The following is a 27,468-nucleotide window of genomic DNA, read 5'->3' as shown; positions in this document are numbered from 1 at the left end:
CCCATACATTCTGGAAAGTGGTGTCCTCCTTGTCATTCAACTCAAAGTATTTTTTAATTTCTTCTTTGATCTCCTCATTAGTCCAGTGGCCTTCCAGTAGTGTGGATTTCAATCTCCATGAAGTGGGAGGGTTCCTTGTTTTCTTTTCATGATTTATTTCTAGCTTGCTGCCTTTATAATCAGACAAGATTTTTGGAATGATTTTGATTTTCATGTATCTGTTGATGTTTGTCTTGTGGCCCAGTATGTGATCGATTCTAGAGAATGATCCATGCACACTTGAGAAAAATGTGTACTCGGATTTTTTGGGGTGCAGTGTCCTATAGATGTCTGTTAAGTCCATGAGTTCTATGTCTTTATTTAGGGTTCTAGTGTCTTTGTTTATTTTTTGTCTCGTTGATCTATCCATTGGTGAGAGTGGGGTGTTGAAGTCTCCCACTATATATGTATTTTCTTTAATGTCTGATTTCAGAGCTGATAATAATTGTCTAATATATTTTGGTGCCCCTTCATTTGGTGAGTATATGTTGATGAGTGTTATGTCTTCCTGATATATTGTCCCCTTGATCATAATGTAGTGTTCGTCCATGTCTCTTTTTACTTTTTTTAATTTGAAGTCTATTTCATCTGATATAAGTATGGCTGTTCCTGCCTTCTTTTTTGGTCCATTTGCTTGTAGGATTGTTTTCCAACCTTTTACTTTCACTCTGTGTTTATCTTTTGTGATTAAATGTGTTTCCTGGAGACAGCAGAAGGTTGGATTTTGTTTTTTAATCCAGCCAGCTAGTCTCTATCTTTTTATTGATGAGTGTAATCCATTTACATTTAGAGTTGATGTGTTGGCATCTGTGTTTGCCATTTTGTCTTTTCTGTGATTTTATTCCTTGCTTTATTCTGTTCTTCTTGGTCATTCCTCTGTTGGTTTTGACTTTAGGACTTTTTTTTTTTTTTAGATTTATTTTATTTATTTATACAAGCACTGGGTACAATCAGAAGCGCAGGAGAGTGAGAGAATTCACCAGAGCCAGAGTGGGGAACAGAACAGCCAGAGTGACGAAATACACTGATGAGGGGAGCAGTAGGCACAGCAGGAGAGGTCTGTCTCACCATGTGGGACCCTCACCGGGGGCCGGGGATCGAACTGGTGGTGCAGAGGCTAAGGGCAGCTTCACTGCCCAGCGCTCAACTGCTGCGCCACCAGGGGAGGCCCTGGGTTTAGAACTTCTTAGAGAATTTTTTGGAGTGGGGGTTTAGTTGTAATGAATTTCTGGAGTTTCTGTTTGTCTGAGAAGGTCCATTACTTTTTCTTTGTAGAGGAAGGAGAGCTTTGCAGGGTAAAGTATTCTTGGTTGGCATTTGCTTTCTTGAAGTTTGCTGAATATGTTACTCCATTCTCTTCTTGCCCGTAATGTTTCTTTGGAGAAGTCAGACGTTAACCTGATTGGTTTTCCCTTATAAGTTATCTGTTTCTTCCCCCTTGCCAGTTTCATTATTTTTCCCTTGTCTTGGACTCCTGCAAGCTTTGCTATTAGGTGTCTTGCTGTAGTTTTCTTTTCATTATGGTAATTGGGAGTTTTTCTCACTTCTTGTATGCCTATATTCATCTCCTTTTTCATGCTTGGGAAGTTTTCTTCAATTATCTCCTTGAATAATTTCTCAGTTCCTTTGTCTCTCTCCTCACTTTCTGGAATGCCTATAACTCTTACATTTCCTCTCTTCATGGAGTCTGATAATTGTCTAAGAGTCTCCTCATACTGCTTCATTTGCACTTCTCTCTCCTTTTCTCCTTTGGCTCTTTTTATTTCTGTATCTTCGATAATACTGATCCATTCTTCCATTTCATTGATTCTGTTTTCATTGCTTTTCCCAGAGTTCTTTATCTCCTCTAGTAATCTTTTTATCTCCTGCGTTTCTTTTCTTTCCTTTCTTAAGGTCTCAATTTCATTCTTCAGTTCAGTGATTATTTGTCTCAAATCATTTTTTTGCTTTTCATTTTCTTTCTGTTTTTTAATCAGGATGCTTATTAATTCTCTATCTGATAGGCCAAGAAGTTCTTCCATGTCATTGTTGAGCTCTGGTGACTGTATTTCTTTTTGTGGTGTGTCCTCCTGCTGGCTTGCTTGGTTATTTATATTTTTTCTTCTGCCTGTTGTTTGCTTTCTAATTAGATCTACGCGTTGGGACGTTGTGCCAATGGTGTTGGCGGGCATCTCTTTGGAGTGCTCCTCTAGGGGTGTCGGAAACTGTTTACCAGACTGAGACCAACACTGGTAGGCCAAAACCACCAAGGTGTTGATGCTGTGTTGCTGGGCTCTGTCCCTTACAGTTCCCTCCCTCTGTCTTTACTCAGTTCCAACAGGGAATCAGCTAGTTGGTGATTTAGTTCTGGTCACGAGGTGGCGCCAGAGACCAGTACTTGCTGACTTGAGCTTTTTTTCCCCGTGGTTCTCTGAGTAGCGGAGGTGGGGGGTGGAGGCGAGCACTTCAACACAGGGGCTCTTATTCAAGCTGGGTGCTGTGTCTGCCTCGTGTTTACCCGGTGTTGTGCCCACAGCTGTATGGATCCCGCGCCCTGAATTCTGCACTCTAGGTCTCACTTCCAGGGCTATCAGATCCAAAATGCTGGCTGTCACCCTGTGCAGTGCCTGCTGCTATGGCGCGTCCCATGCTCCGGATCCTGTGCCTAGCTCTCAGTTCCAGGATGGGGTCTTGCTCCAGGCTTTATTTCCCTCCTTACCCCTGTTTGCGTGGCCACCCTCTCTCAGCGCCTGAGGGTGTTTTTGGGATCCCTGGTTTCCAACTATAGGGTATTGGTGATTTTTTTTCTGGTCGCTAGGTGACACCAGAGATCTTTCCTAATGTCCTTCGGGAACTGTTTTTTTTACCCCGTGGGTCGGGGGAACAGAGTGGGAGTGGCATGGAGCGCCTCAACGGCGTGGGGGTGCTGTGTCTGCCTTGTGCCCCACCATCGTGGGGATCCCATGCCCCGAATTTCATGCCCTGGGTCTCAGTTCCAAAACCCTCAGGTCCAGGACGCCGGCTGTAGCCCAGTTCAGTGTCCGCAGAAATGGCGCCTTTTGCACCCTGCTCCTGTGTCCGGGCACCTGGTTTCTGATTACTCAGTGAGGGACATTCACCTCAATGATGGTCTCCCTGCAAGCCTAGGTAGCAGGCATGGGGACCTGGGCAGCTGTGATCCGTGTATGCTTTTTAAGCCACAGGTTATTTTTTATAAGATTTATTTTCATTACTTATACATACAAGAACTGTGGTGTAGGCCCGAGGTGCTGGGGTGGGGGTGGTGGGAGTGGATGCACCAGACACAGAATGGGGGGCTGAAAAGGCGGATCTACTGAAATAACACAGCTGAGGGGAGCAGTGGGTGAGACAGGGAGAGGTCTGCTGCATCATGTGGGTCAGATCCCTGGCCAGGAATTGAACTCAAACTTCAGTGGTTGGTGATAGCTTGTTTGCACTGAGACTTTAACCACTGTGCTACTAGGGAGGCCCGGTATCCTACCACAGTTTAAATTATAAAAGTATTACCTGTTTTTTTAAGGTTTACTAGAGCTTGCTTATGAAACTGGACTACCAACTAATTTTTTTAAAGATTTATTTGTTTATTTTATACAAGCACTGGGTACAGTCAGAAGTGCAGGAGGGTGAGGGAATTCACCAGAGCCAGAGCAGAGAGCAGAAGAGGCAGACTGACGAGGTACACTGCTGAGGGGAGCAGCTGGCAGCAGGAGAGGTCTGTGCGCCATGTGGGACCCTCGCCCGGTGGCCGGGGATCGAACCAGCACTGCTGAGGCTGTGGGCAGCTTCGCAATGCAGCGCTCAACTGCTGCGCCACCGGGGAGGCCCTACCAACTAATTTTTTATATATACTTTATGTTCTTTTAATGACTTGATTTTTTAAAATGAGATTTTTTTGTTGTTGTTGTAGAACATGAAGAAATGGTTGGTAGAGTCATCTTATAACATTTTATTTTTGGTCTTGTGTGTTGAATACTAAATGGGTTATTTGATATTCTGCCTGTAATGCTAACTCCAAATACTTCTTCACCTTAGATGTCAGTTTCTTTGGGGGTCCTTGTAGATTTTTCAGGACTGTTGGAGGACTCTGTCTTGTGCTTTCAGAGAGCCAAAGCTTACTTAGGTTTTGAAATTGCCTGTTTTTGTTTTTTTTTTTCCCTTCATTACTAGTCTATGATTTCCTGGAGGCCTGGAATTTTGTATCTTCTAATATCTGTTAGCTTGCTTTGTGTTAGTAAGCACTCTCCAAATACACATGTTAGGTTTTACTTCTTGGTACTATTTTATTTATTTGAATATTTAACAAAATGATTTAGTGTCTTGCTGCAAAAGAAGTCAGGAAGTGTTTTACTTTTTTTTTCTAAATGTGAAGATTAATGGCTGTAGGGTAAGGTAAAGTATCAGGTTTTTCTGCCCTCCTGCCATTAGGATTGATGATAGAACCCTGCGGTCCTGAATGCATGCCTCATGGTGGGCACCTGGAGTAGGATGTGGGCATATGTAGATGGGATTCACCTGGGCTAAGACTGGGCTTATAAGGGCAGCATCACAGGGATGCCAGCAGAACGAGAGCGGAACAGAGAACATCCAGAAGAACAAGCTAGAGAAGCAGAGGCCACAAGAGAATGCCGGAGAGCCCAGAGAGAGTGAAGACTTGCTGGGGGCTGGGAGCCTGCCAGCCTCCTGGTCCCCGGTACCCCTGCCTGCCGTGTACCTGGTAATCCCAACAAATGCCTGCAAAAATCCACCGAGGGCTCCAGGACTCCTCCTTTGCCCCATCTGCTCAGGTCATAGAGAGCCTGCACTGTGCCCATCCTGCCACTACAATTGGCATAGTCGGCAGGATAATCCAAAGCAGACGGGTGTGGAGCCTTCTAAAGACCTCTGGAGGGACTGAGGAATAGCAGACCGAGAGCCTGTGACAAAGCTGGAGGCACCATGGCAGTACCAGTGGTGACCAGAGTCCGGGAGCTGTGGGAAGCACTACAGACACTGCAGGAGCACAGGAGGCAGACAAGGTCTGGGAGCTGTAGGATGAGACCTCGCATGGAGGAGGGATCAGCCCAAGAGGACCAGCCCCACGACCCCTGAGGCAGCAGAATTGTAGGAGAAAGAGGACCATGATTCATTGCTTACCCAGTGCTGACACAAGGAAAAAACCTATGGACTTGGACTGACAATCCTGCCAGAAGGAGGAGGAAACTTGGCAGGTTGATGTTACATTTTGGGGACCCTGGGTGTGGATGGTATCATTTGTAAACCCCAGGAGATAAAAATCAAGGCATGGCCAGTAGGTCTTGGTGGCCAAAAGCAGCCTGTGCACTGCCTGGCAATCCTCGGGCCACAGCCCAGAGAGGCAGTGGCCAGAGTAAAGGAAGGGCAGGCATGAGAAGAGCCCAAGAAGCTGAGGGAGTAAGCCCTCGCCAAGTTCTCTGCAGCCAGGCAGATGAGATGTATCAAAAAAGCCAACTTAGAAAGGCGAAAGCTAGTGCTGAGATTGGGAAGCCCTGAGCTGCTGTTAAGCAGCCTAAGTTTGTTAAAGAAGGCCAGTGAGTCTCTTAAAATCATCTGTGGGTGATGCCCTGTTCATTGTTGAGTGAAGGTGACTGTTGAGGAACCTGTCCTTGGGGGACAGGTGGGGAACATGGCTTGTGGTGGAGGCCGCATGTGGAGCTTGTATCCACGGATCCCCGACCCATGTGCATGTGCAATGGGTTGGCCTGAGTGCAGGGATCTGCATGTTGCATTGGTGGCTATGAAAGCCAAGTGTTGGAATGACTGCAGACAAACCCTGAGGATTGGGCGATTACCCACAAGAGTAAAGAATCGCCAATCCAAGAGTGAATGCATCCTGGGGGTGGATATGGTGTGTGGCTTGTGGCCTACACCACAGCCGGAGAAGCCTGATGGCTCCTGGCGTGTGATGGCAGATACCACGAGTAGTTCCCCTCCCTTGTATGAGCAGTGCCTGTGGCAGCAGGTATGGTAGATCATCTCCTAGTGCCAGTAATCTTATCTTTTGTCACTAGGTTGGTGCCCTGTCTGGACTAATTTGTGTTCTGTTGTATTTTGTTATATCATTATATTGTGATGTGTACCGTTTACTTTTGTGGGCACAGTGTTCATACTGCCAAAAGAAACGTGTATATAACTTGTATATAGACTGATATAGACTGTATGGCAGAAAACCCTGAGGGGGTGGATTGTAGGGTAAGGTAAAGTATCAGGCTTTTCTACCCTCCCTCCTGAGGTCCTGAATGCATGCCTGATGGCGGGCTTCTGGAGTAGGGTGTGGGCATATGTGGATGGGATTCACCTGGGCTAAGACTGGGCTTATAAGGGCGGTGTCACAGGAAAGTCTGCAGAATGAGATTGGAACAGCAGAACGAAAGAGAGAACCTCCAGAAGAACAAGCTAGAGAAGCAGAGGCCGCAAGAGAACGCCAGAGAGCCCAGAGAGAGTGAAGACTTGCTGGGGGCTGGGAACTTGCCAGCTTTGCCTACCATGTAGGCACCCTTGCCTACCATGTACCTGGTAAACCCAATAAAAGCCTGCAAAAATCCACTGAGGTCTCCAGGACTCCACCTTTGTCCTGTCTTCTTGGGTCATAGAGAACCTGCCCTGTGCCCATCCTGCCACTACAGTGGTACAAACCTGATTATTGGAAGGTCATCATAGCTTGTGTTTGTTGAGTAGTTACTTGGACTGATCCATGCTCACAATTGCACTGTCATCAAGTCTCTAAGAGATTAAACATGAACTTGTGCAAATCTTACTGTTGTGTTTGAATTACTAGTTACTAGCTCTGGAACCTTTCTGAACTTTTATTCACATCTAAAAAACTAGTAATATTTACTCTATAGGATTGTTGTGAGGATTAGGAATATTAATAAATTTCTTAGATTTATACTTCAGTAAGTTTATTATTATTTGTTCTAAATGTTCAGGATATAGTTTCACTTGGCAGGCAGTAAACTATCCTATGTGGATAAGAACTCTATTAGTTGTTTTCTCTTAAATCCTTCCATGTTAAAACAAACAAAATAAAACAATAACAAATTCAAAGAAAAAAAGCAACACCTGGAGTTTTATAGTTGGACAGAGCCTATTTGATTGTTGACCTTACACTGCTTAAGCTTTACATACCTGTGAAATGGGGCCAGGGATAACTCTTCTCACAGGAATTTTGAGAGGAATTGTATCAGATAATGCAGATTAAGTACCTGGCACTAGTAAACATGCAATACATGGTAACTGTTATTATTTTTATTTTCAAAAACTTTTGCTTTATGATAAAAATGTACATGGATATAAATTGCTAGCTAATATTTTGAAGTTTATCCAATGTTTCTAGATGAAGAATACTTCTTAATATAGTATATGAGTAAAAGTAAGAATTTACTGTTAAGCCATTGATCTATAAGGTAATTACTTATTTTAAACACATTTATATGAGACAAAAAAAGTGTACTATATTGAAAAAAAATCCCGTCTTTGATACTAGCTGGAATATTTGCCTCACTGCCTGAAATAAAATGCCCTTAAGGGTCAATAACCAGTAGATTTTGGGCCTCTCCAGTGGTGCAGTGGTTGAGCGCTGGGTTGCAAAGCTGCCTGTAGCCTCTGCAGCACCGGTTCGATCCCCGGCCACCAGGCGAGGGTCCCACATGGCGCGCAGACTTCTCCTGCCGCCCGCTGCTCCCTCATCAGTGTACTTCGTCATTCTGTCTGCTCTGTTCTCCCCTCTGACTCGGGTGAATTCTCTCACCCTCCTGTGCTTCTGACTGTACCCAGTGCTTGTATAAATAAATAAATAAAATCTTAAAAAAAAATAAATAACCAGTAGATTCTGTCAGTACCAAAACAGTCCATGGGACCAGATGATTATTTGAATGTATTTATTCTTATTTCTTTCAATGTTCAGTTTTCCATTTTCAAGATCCTCAGCTGTGACTTTGAAGTATTTCAGTTTGATAAAAGTCTGCTTTTCTGGAAAGAGAAAAATGTATTCCTGCCTGCCATGACTCCCACTCCCACCCCCAACACATCTTTTAGAGAATAGTTTCCTGAACTGGCTTAAGACGTATGACTAACGGGGGGGGGGGGGTGTAAAAAAAAACCCTTGCTAGGAACAAGCTATTTTTTTTTATCATTTTTTATAAATTTAACAGTGTTCATTTATTTATTTATTTTTAAAGATTTATTTATTTATATAAGCACTGGGTACAGTCAGAAGTGCGGGAGGATGAGAGAATTCACCAGAGCCAGAGTGGGGAACAGAATAGGTAGACTGACGAAATACACTGCTGAAGGGGAGCAGCGGGTGCTGCAGGAGAGGTCTGTGCACCATGTGGGACCCTCGCCGGCGGTCAGGAACAAGCTGTTTTAAAGTAGAAGTTCTGGTAGATTCTGTGCCAGGCACACTTTTGGGGACTATTATGACTCCCTGCCCCCTTTTTCTCTATTATTTTAAATTTAGCTTGTCAGTTCTACAGAAACTGTTGGGATTTTATTAGTGTGATATTGAATTTGTAGATTAATTTGGGGAGAACTGACATCTTAATATGGAGACTACTGACCAATGAAGAAGGTATAGTTCTCCATTTCTCTCAAATCTTCTTTAATGTCTCTGTACTATTTTGTAGTTTTCAGTAGTCAAATCATTCCCATCTTGTTAGATTTAAACTAGGTATTTAATTTTTGATGCTGTTATAAAGGGTATTTTAAAATTCCAGTTGCTGTTTGTTGCTAGTATATACATATACAGTTGATTTTTGCATATTTTTCTTGAATGCTGCAGTCTTGCTAAATTCACAGATTTCCCATGGTCTCCGAATGTTCCTATTTGGTATGATTTGGTAGGTTACTTTGGAGAAGGGGGAATCTGGAACATTATTACTATTAATTTATTTGAAAAATAAGTTTTAGCATTCTCAGATCTGTTTTGAAGTCCTGAGCAATTTCTCCATCAGATGCTAGAAGGGAACTGTGTGAATCAGTTCATTGTACTTATGTTAACCTAATTTCACAGGTGTGCCACAGTACCCTAGCCTGTAAGGGTGAGGTTTCTTCCCCCACTTCCTAGAGGGTGCACTCTTGTGAACAGGTTTTGTAGCCACAACTTCCTTGGCGCTCTACCACCTACTTGTCAAAAAGTCTGCTTTGTACCAGCCCTAGTACAGAGACCTCCTTACTTATCCCCCATTTCCTGCTGGAGTCTGTGAGCTAGAGGTGGCGCTGGTCTTAGAGTGGTGACTTGGCAGCCACAGGGGCCCTGGCCACTGCAGGCTGCTTCCCATTCTGCCACCTGCCTCAGTCTAACTCCTGCTCCCTGACCAGGCACTCCCACCCAGGTCTGCGCTCCTACCTTGAAAGTTGATTAGGGCAGTAGGAGGGTGGAGGGGATATGTGTCAGTTGAGTAGACAGGATTCACTGTTTATTTCTTCTTGCAGTTGGATTTCCCTGATGGGAACTGCCTGTATAGTGCTGAAAAGAAATGTGAGAGAAAGACATTTTTGACTTGATCGTAGGGGGGAAGATTTAGACTTTAATGATTATGATGTTAACTATGGTGTTTCTTATGTAGATGCCTTCAAAGGGGTTGAAGAATTTTTCTTCTCTTCCTAGTTTGCTGAATTTTGATCAAGAATGGATATTAGATTTTGTCAAATGCTTTTTTCTTCATGCATTGTGATGACTTTTTTTACCTGTTAATGCAGTGAATTACATTGATCTTATCTAATATTCCTGGATAAACTCCACTTACTCATGACACATTATAAGCCTTTTATATATAATACTGTTGATTTGCTTAAATTTTTCTTTTTAGGATTTTTGCAGCTATGTTCTTGAGGGTTTCTGGTCTCTAGTTTTCTTATAATACTGTTGTCTGATTTAGATGTCAGAGTAATTTTGGCTTTTTAGAATATGTTGGGAAATAGTGTATCTTCAGGTTTTTTTTTTTGAGCGTTTTGGTAGATTAGATTATTTTTTTAATAAAGATTAATTTACTTATGTATACAAGAACTGGGGTACAGGCCAGAGGTGGGGGGTGGGGATGAGAGGATTCACCAGAGACAGAGTGGGGAACAGAACAGGTGGATTGACTGAAATATACTGCTGAGGGGAGCAGTGAGTGAGTCAGGACAGGTCTGCTACGCCATGTGTGTCACCTCCCTGGTCGGGGATCGAATTTGTGCTGCAGTGGCCACGGGTAGCTTCATGTGCTGTGTCTTAACCATTTGCGCCACCAGGGAGTCCCCTAGATTGGATTTTTTCTAACTTTAATATTTTATAGAATATACCAGTAAAGCTGTATGGGCTTGAACTTTTATTTGTGGGAAGGATTTTAGCTACAGTTTCAATATCATTAATATATACATAAGGTGGGCCTCCCCGGTGGCGCATGTGGTTGAGCTCAGCGCTGTGAAGCTGTCCGCAGCCTCTGCAGTGCTGATTTGATCCCCGCTGGCCTTGGAGCAACACACATGGTGAGCAGACCTCTCCTCTCTCGCCCGCTGCTCCCCTCAGCAGTGTATTTTGTCAGTCTGTCTGTTCTGTTCCCCGTTCTGTCTCTGGTGAATCCTCTCACCCTCCCGCGCTTCTGGCCTGTACCCTGGCTTTTGTATAAATAAATCTTTAAATATATATATACACACACACACATATACACACACACACATAAGGCTATTAAAGTTATCTTTCTTAGATGTACAAAGAACTTACACGACTCAACAAAAACAAAATAAACAATCCAGTCAAGAAATGGGCAGAAGAACTTAAAAGACATTTCTCCAAAGAGGAAATGCAAATGGCCAACAGGCATATGAAAAAATGTTCAACATCCCTTATCATCAGGGAAATGCAAATCAAAACCACACTGAGATACCACCTTATACCAGTAAGAATGGCACATATCAAAAAACAAGCAACAACAAATGTTGGCGAGGATGTGATGAAAAAGAAACTCTCCTACATTGCTGGTGGGAGTGCAAACTAGTCCAACCACTATGGAAAGCTGTCTGGAGGTTCCTCAGTCTACTAAAAATGGAGCTACTGTATGACCCGGCAATTCCACTCCTAGGGATCTACCCAAAAGACACAAAAACATTGATTCAAAAGAACACCTGTACCCCTATGCTTATTGCAGCACTATTTACAATAGGCAAAACCTGGAAACAACCCAAATGCCCAAAAATAGATGACTGGATCAAGAAGATGTGGTACGTATACACCATGGAATATTATTCAGCATTCAAAAAAGATAAACTCATGTCATTCGCAGCAACATGGATGGAGCTAGAAGAAATTATGCTCAGTGCAATAAGCCAGAAGGAAAAAGAAAAATATTTGATGGTTTCACTTATAGCAGGAATATAGGGGAATCAAGGCATCAGTGTAAAAAAAAACAAACAGTACAAAACACAACAAAGCAAAAACAGATAATTATAAATCAGAGACATCCTGCAGGGGAGGAGGAGAGAGAGGGATCAGAGGGAGGGAGGGAGGAGCACAGGGGACTGAGTTGATGATGCACGGGTGCATTGGTGAAGGAAACTCTGGAGATTACACCTGAGGGGGTGGGGAAGCAAATATTGTTTAAAAATGAACAATGATGTTTTAAATATTGTTTAAAAATGAACAAAAAATAAAATTAATAAGAAAATAAAAAAAATAGTTGTCTTGATGAATTTTGATTTTTGTCTTTCAAGGAATTTGAAATTTTAGCTACATTGTTGAATTTCTTGATACAAAGTTGTTTATAATATTTCCTTGTTATCCTTTTTGAAATCTTTAGAATATTTGGGGACAATACTTCTATTTTATATGATTATAATATTATTACTAATCTTAAAGAAATCATATAAAATAGAAGTATTGTCCCCAAATATTCTAAAGAATTTGGTAACAGATACAATGTTACTGATATTTTAAGTACTGAGTCCCCCTTATACTAAAGTTCATTTTAATCTCCCAGTCTATACTGTGTTATATTATCCTGCTTCTCTGTAACAATACACAGTATGCCTTTTGGTATAACAACAAAACTAATTAAAAATGAAGTGACAATCTACAAAGTACAAAACTTGTGGGGTTGGTTTCTTTTTTTTTTTAAATAATTTAGTCTGGTGCCTGGAAATTCAATAAAATCCTAAGACTCCTGCAGAAAACCTAAAAATGAATCTGGCCTCAGGGTTATTAACCCTGTTGAAATCAACTATCTAAGCTCCTATATAAAATTCAAAACTAAATGATAAAAGTTTGAGAAATGTCTCAACTTTATAAGTTTTTTTAAGTCACCTTTATTAAGGAAGTCTTTTTTTTTAAGATTTCTTTTATTTATGTATACAAGGGCTGGGGTACAGGCCAGAGGTGCAGGGGGTGGATGAGAGGATTCACCAGAGCAGAGTGGGGAGCAGAACAGGGAGATCTACTGAAATACACTGCTGAGGAGAGCAGCTGGCGTGACAGGACAGGTCTGCTGCACCAAGTGGGTTAGCTCCCTGGACAGGGATTGAACTCATGCTGCAGTGGCTGCAGATAGCTTCAGAGTGCTAAGACTAAATCCCTTGTGCCACCAGGGAGGCCCCAAGGAAGTCATTTAAGTAGTATTTTTTAAGTAGTATTTTAAGTAGCATTTTTTAAGTAGTATTTTGAATTGGAAAAAGTCAATCATTGATGCTTATTATAATAAATGTAAGTACCACATGAGGAAACTAACCTATTTAAAGACATGACTATATTAGAAGGAAATTTCATTCTCATTTCTGTATCTTATATGACAGACTGCAAAACTTGGAAAATTCAAATATGATAAACCAGTGTCTAAAAAATCCATATGAGGAAAAAAACACTTGGTAAAATCCAAGATTTGATAAAAACTGCATAAAACCCATAGTATTTGGGAAAAGGTTTATGAAAGTGATTTTTTTTTCATTAGCATACAGCAATTTTATTGAGGAAAGGATGAGAGATGTTTGCATAGACACAGGTGGGCAGTCTTAAAGAACAAAACTGCCTGAAAGTCATTTTTTTTTTTCCACAGAAGAACTAGAATGTAGGCCAGAGGTGCAGGGGGTGAGAGGATTCATCAAAGACAAAGTGGGGAGCAGAACAGGTGGATTCACTGAAATACACTGCTAAGGAGAGCAGCAGGTGAGACAGGAGAGGTCTGCTGCCCCATATGTAGGTTAGCTCCCTGGCTGGGGATCAAACTCAGGCCCTAGAGGTGATAGCTCTGAGACTTAACCCCTAGGCCACCAGGGAGGCCCTGAAAGCGATTTTTTAAAAAAGATTATTTATGCATACAAGAACTGGGGTGCAGGCCATAGATGCTGGGGTGTGGGGGGTTGAGAAGATTTACCAGAGACTGAGTGGGGAGCAGAAGGGCACATCTACTGAAATACACTGCTGACAGGAGCAGCGGGTGAGTCAGGAGAGGTCTGGTGCACCATGTAGATCACTTCCCTAGCTGGGGATCGAACTTGTGCTGTAGTGGCTGCAGATAGCTTCATAGTGCTGCATCTTAACCCCTTGAGCCACCAGGGAGACCCCATGAAAGCAATTTTTTAAATATAACTTTTTTCCTACTGTCAGTTACACAAAATAACTGAAAATGTGCTACAATCATAAGTCTGGAAAGACAATTTATTTTTTACTAAAGCTTTTTCCATATTTACTGTATAATATAGCTGGTAAAACTGTACAAGTACAGCAGCAGCCCTTCTGCCCATCTGCACCTCTGCAGGTGCTCCTCGCCACCAACTTTCTCCCTTTGCAGGGCAGCAGCTTTCTTGCCTGCCTGTGATTGTGTGGGTCTCTCTTTTATTTAATAAACCTGTCCCTTTTGGGGGCAACTCTTTCTGCCTACTTGTGTCTATGCAATGACCTTATTCACTCCCTTTTTAGAAACCTGCCCTTTTTGATACAAAAAAAGAACAAACTGTACAAGTAAAATTAATAATGTTTAATTATGTTTGAACAAAATAAAGGGATTTTCTCCCTCAAAATATCTTTTATTTTTTAAGTTTTTTAAAAATAAATTTTATTTTTATATTCCCCATACAATTGCAACCACCTTACTTTGACCCCAATCTCTCCCCTCCCCGCTCCCTATCCCCCACAGAGTGTCTCTGGTTCATAGCTTTTTATTGACTTTGATTTTCACTTTCTTATAGTTATTCATTTTCCTGGTCCCTTATTGAAGTTTTCTAGATTCCTGCTATGAGTGAGACCATCTGGTATTTTTCTTTTTCTTTTTGGCTTATTTCGCTGAGCATGATCCCTTCCAGCGCCATCCATGCTGCTGCAAATTGCATGTGTTTATCTTTTTTGAATGCTGAGTAATATTCCACGGTATATATGTACCATATCTTCTTGATCGAGTCATCTATTTTTGGGCATTTGGGCTGTTTCCAAAGCTTAGCTATTGTAAATGGTGCTGCTATAAACATAGGGGTGCAGGTGTTCTTTGGAATGGATGTTTCTGTGTCCTTTGGATAAATACCTAGGAGTGGAATTGCTGGATCATATGGAAGCTCTGTGTTTAGTAGGTCCAGAAATCTCCACACAGCTCTCCATAGTGGTTGGACCAGTTTTCACTCCCACCAACAGTGCAGGAGAGTTCCTTTTTCTCCGCACCCTCGCCAACATTTGTTGTTGCTAGTTTTTTAAATATGTGCCATTCTCACTGGTGTAAGATGGTATCTCATGGTAGTTTTGATTTGTATTTCCCTGATTACAAGTGATGTCGAACATTTTTTCATATGCCTGTTGGCCATTTGCATTTCCTCTTCAGAGAAGTTTCTTTTTAGCTCTTCTGTCCATTTTTTGACAGGATTATTTTCTTTGTTGTTGTTGAGTCTCATCAGCTCTTTGCAGATTTTTGTGATCAGTCCTTTATCATTAGTGTTGTGTGCAAAAATTTTCTCCCAGTCAGTGGGGTTTCTCTTTGTTTTGGTTATTGTCTCTTTTGATGTGCAGAAGCTCTTTAATTTGATGTAGTCCCAGCTGTTGATCTTTGCCTTCACTATCACTGCTTTGGATGATATGTCTGTAAAGATGTCTTTGATGTGCATATCATGTAGTCTTTCGCCTATATTTCCTTCTATGTATTTCATGGTTTCAGGTCTTGTGTCTAGTTCTTTAATCCATTTTGAGTTGATTTTTGTGTATGGTGTGAGGTAGTGGTCAAGCTTCATTCTTTTGCATGTAGCGACCCAGTTTTCCCAGCACCATTTATTGAACAAACTTTCTTTGCTCCAGTGCATATTCTTTGCTCCTTTGTCAAAGATTAGTTGACCATAAATCTGTGAGTTTATTTCTGGATTTTCTATTCGATTCCATTGGACTGTGTGTCTGTTCTTGTTCCAGTACCATGCAGTTTTGATGATTATGGCTTTGTAGTATAGTTTGAACTCTGGGGTGTGATGCCTCCATTCCCTTTTTTTTTCAGTAGGGGTTTGGCTATTCGGGGTTTTTGGTGGCTCCATATGAATTTCATCAATAATTGTTCTATCTCTTTGAAGAATGACATTGAAATTTTTATTGGAATAGCATTGAATCTGTATATTGCTTTTGGTAGAATGGCCATTTTAATAATGTTTATTCTTCCAATCCATGAGCAGGGGATGTCTTTCCAATTCTTAATGTCTTTTTCTATTTCTTTTAACAGTGTTTTATAGTTTTCTTTGTATAGATCCTTTACTTCTTTTGTTAGGTTTATTCCCAACTATCTTATTTTTTTTGTTTCGATAATAAAAGGGATTTTTTTTTTAATTTCTTCTTCTTCAGATTTATTGTTTGTGTATGGGAAGGCTACTGACTTTTGCGTGTTGATTTTGTATCCTGCCACATACTGAACTGATTGATGAGTTGAATTAGTTTTTCTGTGGAGTTTTTGGGGTTCTCTATGTTTATTATCATATCATCTGCAAATAGTGATAGTTTGACTTCTTCTTTTCCTATTTGGATTCCTTGGATGTCTTTTTCTTGTCTTATTGCTCTGGCTAGGACTTTCAGTATTATATTGAAAAGCAGTGGTGAGAGTGGACATCCTTGTCTTGTTCCAGATCTTAATGGAATTGCTTTCAGCTTTTCACCATTGAGAATGATACTGGCTGTTGGCTTGTCATATATGGCCTTTATGATGTTGAGGTATGTTCCTTGTATCCCAAGAATTTCAAGGGCTTTTATCATGATTGGGTGTTGCACTCTGTCGAAAGCTTTCTCAGCATCTGTTGATACCATCATATGGTTTTTATATTTCTTTTTGTTGATGTGTTGGATAACGTTGATTGATTTTCGGATGTTGAAGCATCCTTGTGTCCCTGGAATGAATCCTACTTGGTCGTGGTGAATTATCTTATGGATACATTGTTGGATTCTGGTAGCTAAAATTTTATTGAGGATTTTTGCATCAGTGTTCATTAGGGAGATTGGCCAGTAGTTTTCCTTTTTTGTGTTGTCCTTATTCGGTTTTGGTATTAGTGTAATGTTGGCTTCATAGAACGTGTTTGGTATTGTCCCTTCCTTCTCAGTTTTTTGGAAGAGTTTGTGAAGGATAGGCACTAATTCGTCTCTGAATGTTTGGTAGAATTCATTTGTAAATCCATCAGGTCCTGGGCTTTTGTTTTTGGGGAGGTTTTTGATTACCATTTCAATTTCACTGCTTGTGATTGGTCTGTTTAGGTGTTCTATTTTTTCTTTATCTAGCTTTGGGTGATTGTAGAGTTGTAGGAATTTGTCCATCTCCTCTAGATTGTTGAACTTGTTTCCATATAACTGTTCATAGTAGTTACTGGTTATTCTTTTGATTTCTTCTGTGTCCGTTGTGATTTCTCCTCTTTCATTTATGATCCTGTTTATTTGTGCTTTCTCCCTTTTTTCCTTTGTGAGCCTGGCTAGTGGTTTGTCTATTTTATTGATTTTTTTTCGAAGAACCAGCTCTTGGTTTCATTGATCTTTTGGATTGTTTTTTTAGTTTCAATTTCATTTATTTCTGCTTTGGTTTTTATTATTTCTTTTCTTCTACTGGTTTTGGGGTTTTTTTGTTGTTCTTTTTCTAGATCTTTGAGCTTCGAGATTAGGTTGTTTCTTTGAGTTCTTTCTTGTTTCTTGATGTGAGCTTCTATTGCTATATATTTTCCTCTTATTACTGCTTTTGCTGCATCCCATTTAGGAAATTGGTGTCCTCCTTGTCATTCAGCTCAAAGAATTTTTTAATTTCTTCTTTGATCTCCTCATTAGTCCAGTAGTCTTCCAGTAGTGTGGTTTTCAATCTCCATGAGGTAGGAGAGTTCCTTGCCTTCTTTTTATGGTTTATTTCTAGTTTGATGCCTTCGTGGTCAGAAGAGATGGTTGGTATGATTTCGATCTTGGTGTATCTGTTGATGTTTGTCTTGTGTCCCAGTATGTGATCGATCCTGCAGAATGATCCATGTGCGCTTGAGAAAAATGTGTAATCCGTTTTTTTGGGTTTAGTGTTCTATAGATGTCTGTTAAGCCCAAGCACTCTAGATCCTTATTTAGAGCTTTAGTGTCTTTACTTATTTTTTGTCTTGTTGATCTATCCATTGTTGATAGTGGTGTGCTGAAATCTCCCACTACGTATGTGTTTTCTCTGATGTCTGTTTTCAGAGATGACAATAGTTGTCTGATATATTTTGGTGCTCCTTCGTTTGGTGAATATATGTTAATGAGTGTTATTTCTTCTTTGAAGTATTGTCCCCTTGATCATAATGTAGTGACTGCTGGGGTCTCTTTTTATCTTTTTGAGTTTAAAATCTGTTTTATCTGATATAAGCATAGCTGTTCCTGCTTTCTTTATTGGTCCATTTGCTTGTAGGATTGTTTTCCATCCTTTAACTTTGAGTCTATTTTTATCTTTTGTAGCTAAATGTGTTTCCTGGAGACAGCAAAAGGTTGGGTTTTGTTTCTTAATCCAGCCTGCGACTCTGTGTCTTTTTATTGAAGAGTTTAGTCCATTTACATTTAAATATTGTTATGTTAGCATCTGTATTTGCCATTGTGTTTGTCTTTCCTTTGATTTTATTTATTTATTCTTTTAATAACTTTTTTATTTTTGGCCTTCTTTCGTTGTTATTCGTCCCTCTGAGGTTCTGGCTTTAGGATTCCTTGTAGTATTTTTTGGAGTGGGGGTTTAGTCGTAATGAAATTCCAGAGTTTCTGTTTGTCTGGGAAGGTCCTTATTCTTTCTTCATAGAGGAAGGAGAGCTTTACGGGATAGAGTATTCTTGGTTGGCATCTGTTTTCTTGGAGTCTGTTGACTATGTCCCTCCACTCTCTCCTTGCCCGTAGTGTTTCTTCGGAGAAGTCTGATGTCAGCCTGATTGGTTTTCCTTTGAATGTTATCTGTTTCTTTCCTCTTGTCAGCTTCATTATTTTTTTCTTGTCCTGGATTCTTGGGAGCTTTACTTATGTGTCTTGCTGTATTTTTCCTTTTGTCGTGGAAGTTTGGTGTTCTTCTTGCTTCTTGTATATCAATGCAAAATATCTTTTAAACATCAACATTTATGCCAATAAAAGTTAAAAACTTGTAACAGTTTATTTAAAAGGAAAAACCATAACCTTTCCAACTGATAATTCAAAGGTACGGTAAAAATGGATTACTAGAGAAATGAAATTAAATGACAAATATGAGCATACATCTTCACTGTTAGAGGTCATAAAATTTAATTAAATATAATTTTACAAATTGAACATTTGTGTCAATGCTACATTGAGCAAATCTTTTGGCATCATTTTCCCACCAGTATTTGCTCATTTATTTTTTAGCAATAAAGTCTCTTTAAAGTATATATTTATATTTTAGAAGTAATGTTATTGCACACTTAACAGACATCAGTATAGCATATGCATAACTTTTATACGCACTGGGAAACCAGAAACATTTGTGTGTGACTCAGTTTATTGTGGTGGTTTGGAACTTAACCTGCAATCTCTCCTTAATGTGCCCGTAATAATTTGATATTTGTATATATTGTGAAATAACCACCAAAATAAGTTTAGCTAACAATCATCACACATACAGGTATTTTGTGATGAGCTCTTTTATGATGTAGTCTTTTGGCAACTTCCAAATATGTAATATGTATTATTAAGTATTGTCATTAAGAAGAACAGGGGATGTGAGGGCGATCTGACTGCGACATCTGTCACCCCATTGATCGCCAGGGTTGATTCGGCTGATCTGGCTGGCTAGGCGGGTGTCCCCTTCCTCCCTCAGCGCTCCATGTGCGTCCCTCCCGAAGCTGCGCGCTCGGTGGAAGAGGACGGCCTTCCCCGAATAGAGACGGACCGGTCTTCGGTCGAGGGTATACGAGTAGCTGCGCTCCCCTGCTAGAACCTCCAAACAAGCTCTCAAGAAGAACAGGAAGAATTTTAAAGCAGTTCAATAAGATTGTGGTGTTTAATATATTAGTTAAAATGAGCTGGAATATATTTCAAAATTCATCTTTGATCCATATGCTTATGAGTCCCTTGTACATGTTTTTCTGTGAATTGTTTCGTCATGTGTTTTACTGATAGGAGGAGGTTATATTGTTTTTTTTTGTTGATTTGTAAGGGCTCTATATATGAGGAAAATTAAGTCTTTTTTTTTTTTTTTTTAATTTAGAAACTTTTTTTTTTTTTTTATTTGTTTGTTTGTTCGTTCGTTTTGTTTATACATGCACTGGGTACAGTCAGAAGCGCGGGAGGGTGAGAGAATTCACCAGAGCCAGAGCGGGGAGCAGAGCAGGCAGAGAGACCGAAGTACACTGCTGAGGGGAGCAGCGGGCGGCAGGAGAGGTCTGCGCGCCATGTGGGACCCTCCTTCGGTGGCCGGGGAGCAGCCAGGGATCGAACCGGCGCCGCAGAGGTCGCCGGCAGCTTTGCAACCCAGCGCTCAACCGCTGCGCCACCGGGGAGGCCCGAAAATTAAGTCTTGTTTCCTATGTTGCACACTTTCTTTCAATTGTTCTGTTGTTAAGTACTGATTTTAAAATAAATATGCACTGAGTATAAGCATTTGTATTGACTTTTAAACCTTAAATCAAGTTTATTCTGAATTTGGGTGAATGTTTACTGTTGTTTTGCAGATGGGTCAATTTTTATATGAATGTATATGTAACAGGTAATGTCCATATATCATAAATTGTAGCAAGTTTATTCATCTCACTTCTGTTTTCCTTTTTTACTGAAACAGATCTTTTTCTACAGTTTTATGTAAACATTTACAACAATCATTGATACTTTAGAGGCTCACCTCTATTAGCTGTAGTGGGGACAGAAAGACTGTTACCTTTAATGGTAATTCTCTGATCATATTTCTTATTTTATAACAGGAACCAAAGGAGGAGAATGGATTGCAGAAAATGAAGATGAAACAGTCAAATAGAGCAAAGTGTTTGGCTAAAAGAAAAATTGCACGTATGTTTTCATTTTTGTGTTGAAAATGGTTTGGAAATTCTAAGAGTCATAGAATTGACACTAGTTTCTTCATTAGGAAGAAGTTTCTGTGAATAAGGTTACATACGTATTTTCTGTTTATCGTGCGTTTCATTAAATTTTTTATGAGTCACTTGGAATTTATCTATATTTTATACAGTTGACTTATTAGAGGTAGAGTGTTGAAATTAAAAATATTGCCTCCAAGTCTAGGTGTGCTTGAATTTATTTGGATGTAAATATAAGCTATTTTTTGTGGTTCCACTGGGAACCAAACTCAGGACCTTTTGTGTGTAAAGCAGATGTGCTGACTGCTGCATCATGGAGCTTGAAGGTAGCTTAACTAAATTTATTTTTTTTAATATATATATTTTTAATATTATTTTATATAATTCTTACATCATTTTTCTTCTTTGTACAATGTATGCATTTCATTATGAGCTTAACTAAATTTGAGTCCTTATTTCAGTTCTTATTGTGTGGCTCTTAAGTCATTGCTTTCAGCCTACCTCTGTTTCATCATCAGTAAAATGACGATAATAACACTTAAGTAGTTTCTTACTAGCAGCTTAAAAAATAGTATCTGTTAATATTTTTGTCATTAAAGTTGTAAGGGGTGGGCCCCCATGGTGGTGCAATGGGTTAGGATGCAACCTATGAAGCTGTCCGCAGCCATTGCAGCACGAGTTCAGTCCTTGGCCAGGGAGCTGCCCACATGGTGCAGCAGACCTCTCCTAGCTCCCCCGCTGCTCTCCTCAGCAGTGTGTTTCAGTAGATCTGCCTGTTCTGCTCCCTACTCTCTCTGGTGAATCCTCCCCCCCACCCCCCCCACCTGTGGCCTGTACCCCAGTTCTTGTATGCATAAATAAATAAATCTTTAAAAAAATTGTAAGGGTTGTTCTAAAAGTAGACAAACCTCAGTGTGGTTGAAAGGCTTGTAAAACTACAAATGTATAGGTTTTTTCCCCCCCACACCAAGCAACTCTCCAGTTCTCCAGCAGACACTGACTGATTGTTGTGTAATTAAATTCAATTTTGACACTTTCCACCTGGACACAGTATCCAATTCCATAGGATAAGGGCTTAGTCCTATAGAATTACCCTCAGTTTAGATGTCAGTTGCAAGTCTGGATTGTTACTTGTGTGCTTCTGATCAACTGCCTGTAAATCAGAGGTTCCCACTACTCCCTCCTTTAGTTTGATTAATTTGCTAGAATTGCTCACAGAACTCAGGGATATGATTTACATACTAGATGACTGCTTTATTACAAAAGATATAACTCAGGAATAACCGCATAGAAGAGATGCTTAGGGCAAGGCATGGGGGGAGAAGTGGGGAGCGTCCATCCACTCTCCAGGTGTTCTCCCAGTAATCTTGATGTGTTCACTAGTCCAGAAGCTCGCCAAATCTTGTAGTTCAGGGATTTTATGGAGGCTTCATTATGTAGCTCTATTGATTAAATCATTGATTAAATCTTGCTTTACCTTCAAGTGAGTTCCTTTCCCATCTCAGAAGGCAGGGTGTGAGGTGTGGCTGAAAGTTCTAACCCTTCAGTTATGTGGTTGGTTTCCTTTGTCAGCCAGTCTCCATCCTTTGGGGTGGTCTAAAAGGAAGTCATTAACATAAACTCCAATGTGATTGAAGGGGGCTTATTATGAAAAGCAAAATATGCCTTTGTCACTGTTCATTTAGGAAATTTAGGAATTCTTTAACGGGAACAGGCACAAACACCAAATATATATATTTATTATTATAAATCAAAATATCACAGAAATCCTTTCTTGGAAGTTTTGCCTTCTCTTCTGACATTGCTAATCACAAAGTTATTAAATATATTTAATAATAAATATATTTTTGCATTTTAATGTGAAGTGCAATGTTCATATATTTCAGTGAACTTTTCAGAAAGTACGGTAACTAGTTGAAATTGTTGCAACAGTTTAGACAAGTCGGTGTCTCTTAATCTGAATTTGATTTAAAGTATAATTCTCAACTTTCTAAAATTATCCATGAATAGCTCTTTTGTTATTGATTCATTGCATTATATCTAGAGACAGCTGTCAGTATGATTAGATCTATTGGATATATTCAAGTTACTATCAGTCTTGAAAATTATTGGTAGTAGTTACTTTAAGATATAAAATTCTTTAAATGATCGTTAAATTTTATTATCATTGGAATACTACTGATAGTTGTCTGTTTGGTTATTCTTCATCTTTAAGTCAACATGGGTTTTACTTATTTATTTACTTGTGTCATGCTTTTTTTATTCAGTCTGACAACCTCTGTCTTTTACATTTACATTTAGTGTAATCATTGATGTGATTGGAATTAAAACTGACCATTTTGAAAGCTTTATTTTTTTTTTACTGTTCTTTGTTTCCTTTTTCTTTTTCTGTTCTTTTTTTGTATTGTTGAATATTATTTTATGATTCCATTTTGTTTCTTTTATTGACTTACAAATAATTTCTCTTTTTAAAAATATTTAGTGTTTACCCTTGCATTTTTAATACACAATCACAGTCACCTTCAAATAATTTTATATTGCTTCACATCTAGTATAATGACCTCAATAGTATATTCCCAATTACTTTATGCCCTCCTTTGTGTTATTTTTGCTGTTCACTTTACTTTTGCTTGTTATAAACCCAAAATATTAATAATATTTTGCTTTATTTATTTATTTTTAAAGATTTATTTTATTTATTTATACAAGCACTGGGTACAGTCAGAAGCGCGAGAGGGCGAGAGAATTCACTAGAGCCAGAGCGGGGAGCAGAGCAGGCAGAAGGACCGAAGTACACTGCTGAGGGGAGCAGCGGGCGGCAGGAGAGGTCTGCGCGCCATGTGGGACCCTCCTCCGGTAGCCAGGGAGCAGCCGGAGATTGAACTGGCACTGCGGAGGCTGCGGGCAGCTTCGCAACCCAGCGCTCAACCACTGCGCCACCAGGGAGGCCCTCCATACTTTATTTATGCCTTTTCAAAGGCTGTTTATTTCTGTCCTAACTTCTGCCAGTATCATGTTCTTTCTACTAAAAGAAATTGTCTCTTGGCAGTTCTCTCATTTTGTCTGAGGTTGTCATTTGGAGATAATTCTTTTTATGGTACCTGTTATTGAGGTATAATTTACGTATCATACATATCATATATTTCATCCATTTAAAGTGTACAGTGGTTTTTAGTGTATTAGTAGTGTTGTGCAACCATCACCATGGTGTAATTCTAGAATATTTTCATCAGCCCAAAGAGAAATCACATATACTTAATCAGTTACCCAAAGCTTACCGCATGCCGTCCAACTCTAGACAACTACTAACCTACTTTTTATCTCTATAGATTTATATGTTCTGGACATTTCATATAAATGCAATTTTATAATATGTTGACTTTTGTGACTTTTACTTAATTAGCTTAATATTTTCAGATTCAACTCATCCATATTTTGGCATGTATCAGTACTTCATTCCTTTATTGCCAAATAATACTCCATTACATGATGGTACCATATTTTGTTTATCCATTCATCATTTGATGGGCATTTGGATTGTTTCTACTTTTTGGCTATTATGACTAAAGTTGCTTTGAACATTCATATACAAGTTTTTGTGTGGGCATGTTTTTATTTCTCTAGGGTATTTTTCTAGGAATGGAATTCCTTAGCTCTATGGTAAACTCAATATTTAATTGTTTGTGAAACTGCCAGATTGTTTTCTAAAGTGGCTGCACTATTTTATATTTCTACCAGCAGCGCATGAAGGTTCTAATTCCTTCACGTCTTTGCCAACACTTGTTATTTTCCTTTTTTAACATTATTATGGCCATCCTAAAGGGTGTAAAGTGGTATCTCATTGTGGTTTTGATTTGCATTTTTCCAATGCTGATGATAATGAGCAGCTTTTTGCATGCTATTGGCCATTTACATATTTTCTTTGGCGATATGTCACTTTTGCTCATTACTTTTTTATTGTGGTAAAATACACATAAAATATACCATTTTAACCATTTCAAATGTTTCTATCATGAAGGGGTGCTAGATTTTGACAAATGCTTTTTCTATATCTATTGAGATAGTTATGTGGGTTCCACATTCAGTGAGTTAATTGATTTTCATAGGTTAAACCAACCTTGCATTTCTGGGATAAGTTCCACATAGTTGTAGTGTTTTTCTATTTTTTTGCTGTATATTTTTGTATATTTCTTATATGTTGTTGAATTTGGTTAGTATTATTTTGAAGATTTTTGCATCTGTATTCATAAGAGATACCAGTTTATAGTTTTCTTGTGATGTCATTGGGCTTGGTAGTAGGATGAATAGTTGGGCATTATTTCCCTTTTCTTCTGTTTTTTGGAAGAAATGAAGAATTGGTATTGTGTTGGCTGTTCTGGGTCTTTCACCTTCTCTTTAGAATAAGTCTGTTAATATACATAAAGTAACTTGCTGGAATTTTTATTGACTCAGTAGTTCAAATTGGGAAGAACTGACCACCTAGCAATATTGAATCTTTCCTTCCATGAACATGGATTATCTCTTCATTTAAATTCTTTTTCATTCATCAAAATTTTTTAGTTTTCCTCTTGTAGATCTTACACATTACTTTGTTAGATTTATACCTAAAGTATAAGCATTTTATTTTTCTGGTGCTAATATATATGGTATTGAGTTTTCTTTTATTTATTTATTTAAAAAGATTTATTTATTTATACATAAGAGAACTGGTGTACAGGTCAGAGGTGCGGGGGTCAAAGGATTCACCAGAGAAAGAGTGGGGAACAGAACAGGCAGATTGACTGAAATACACTGCTAAGGGCAACAGCAGGCGAGACAGGAGAGGTCTGCTGTGCCATGTAGGTAGGTTAGGTCCCTGGCCTGGGATGGAACTTGTGCAGCAGTGACTGTGGACAGCTTCATCGTGTTGAGACCTACCCCCTTGCACCACCAGGGAGGTCCGGTATTGAGTTTTAAATTCCAAATTTCACTTGTTTATTGCTGGTATATTGGAACTTGATTGATTTTTCTATATTAATCTTGTGTCCTGGAACCTTGCTATAATTGCTTATTAATACCAGAAGTTTTTTACCGATTCTTTTGGATTTTCTAAATAGGTAGTTATAGTATATATGAACAAAGTTTCATTTCTTCTTTCCCAATCTGTATACCTTTTATTTCCTTTTCTTAGTTTTACTGCGTTAGCAAATCAATATGATGTTGAAAAGGAGTGGTAAGAGGGAACATCACCTTTAAATATAATAACTTTTTTTTGGTAGGCTTTCTTTATCAAGTTGACAGAATTCCCCTCTATTTATAGTTTATTGAGAGTTTTTTTTTTATCATGAATGTATATTTGATTTTATTCCATGCCTTTTTCTACATTACATGATATGATCATGTGTTTTTTTCTTTTTTGTTGAGTTGATCTGATAGATTGTACGAATTGATTTTTGAATGTTCAACTGGCATTACATATATGGCGTAAGTCTTCTTGGTTGTGATACATAATTTTTTTTATGTTACTAAATTTGATTTGCTAATATTTTGTTGAGTGTTTTTACATCTGTGTTCATGAGAGATAATGATCTGTAGTTTTCTTGTAATGCCTTTTTCTCATTTTGATGTTAGGATTAATGTAGCGCATAGAATAAATTAGGAAATATTCCCTCTGCTTCTACCTGCAGAGCATATACAGAATTTGTATAATTTATTCTTTAAATGTTTGGTGGAATTAACCAGCGAACACATGTAGGCCTGGTGATTTCTGTTTTGGAAGATTATTAATTATGGATTCTATTTCTTTAATAGATACAGACCTATTCACGTGGTCTGTTTCTTATATGAGTTTTGGTGTGTTATGTTTTCAAGGAATTGGTCTATTTCATCTAGGTTATCAAATCTATGGCACAGTTGTTTACAGTTTTCCTAAAGTGGGAACTTAGATAATTGATTTTAGATTTTTTACACACACACACACACACACACACACACTCACACGCTCACATACACACGCTCACTCACTCACTCAATGCTATAAATGCCCTTGTAAGCATTGTTTTCATTGCATTTCACACATTTTGATTAGTTGTTTTTTTGTTTAATTTAGCTCAAAATAGTCTTATATTTCCCTTGAGATTTCATCTTTGATCCATTTATTTAGAAGTGTGCTATTTAATCTCCATATATTTGGGATTTTCTAGTTATCTTTCTGTTATTAATTTCTAGTTTAATTCCATTGTAATAGGGGTGCAGACATTCTTTTCTTTATTTTTTAAGATTTATTTATTTATGCATATAAGAACTGGGGTACAGGCCAGAGGTGTGGGGGATGAGAGGATTCACCAGGGACAGAGTGGGGAAGAGAACAGGCAGACTGACTGAAATACACTGCTGAGGGGAGCAGGTGAATCAGGAGAGATCTGTTGCGCCATGTGGGTTACTTCCCTTTCCGGGGATTGAACTTATGCTGCAGTGGCTGCGGATTGCTTCAGAGGTTGCATCTTAAACCCTTGTGCCACCAGGGAGGCCTCAGACATTTCTTTTGTTTGAAATTTGTTGTGTTTTATACTGAAAATGTGGTTTGTCTTGGTGAATATTCTGTGTGAGCTTGAGAATGTATGTTCTGTTGTTACTGGTTGAAGGTCCATTATAAGCAGTTGATAGGTGGTGGTGTTTAGTTTAACAACACCCATATCCTTACTGAATTTCTTCTCTTGCTGGATGTCCATTTCTGATAGAGGCATCAAAGTTTTCAACTTTGAAGTTTTTAACTTTGAAATTCTCAACTTTAGTAGATTCATCTATTTCTCCTTTCAGTTTCTCTAGTTTTTGCCTCATGCAGTGACTCTGTTGTTAGGCACATACATGTTGAGAATTGTTATGTCTTCTTGAAAGATTGACCTCTTTATCACATGGTAGTGCTCTTTATTCTTGATACCTTTCCTTGCTTTGAAGTATGCTCTATTTGAAATTAATATGCTAGTCTTTCTTTTA

General features: G+C 39.1%; 1 protein-coding gene across 2 annotated transcripts in view; it reads left to right on the top strand.

The window, feature by feature from the left end:
• Positions 1-27,468, top strand: part of UIMC1 (ubiquitin interaction motif containing 1) — a 113,335-nt gene that overhangs the window by 16,286 nt on the left and 69,581 nt on the right. For both annotated transcript variants that reach the window (XM_037501275.2, XM_037501276.2), the window contains exon 3: positions 20,383-20,467. In XM_037501275.2, coding sequence (XP_037357172.1) covers positions 20,383-20,467 — 85 coding nt within the window. The remainder of the gene's footprint in view (positions 1-20,382; positions 20,468-27,468) is intronic.

This window comes from Talpa occidentalis, unplaced genomic scaffold (genome assembly GCF_014898055.3).
Source record: "Talpa occidentalis isolate TD23 unplaced genomic scaffold, MPIMG_talOcc4v2.1 talOcc4.9, whole genome shotgun sequence".
NCBI classification, from domain to species: Eukaryota; Metazoa; Chordata; class Mammalia; order Eulipotyphla; family Talpidae; genus Talpa; species Talpa occidentalis.
This window is presented reverse-complemented; position numbering and strand designations above follow the sequence as displayed.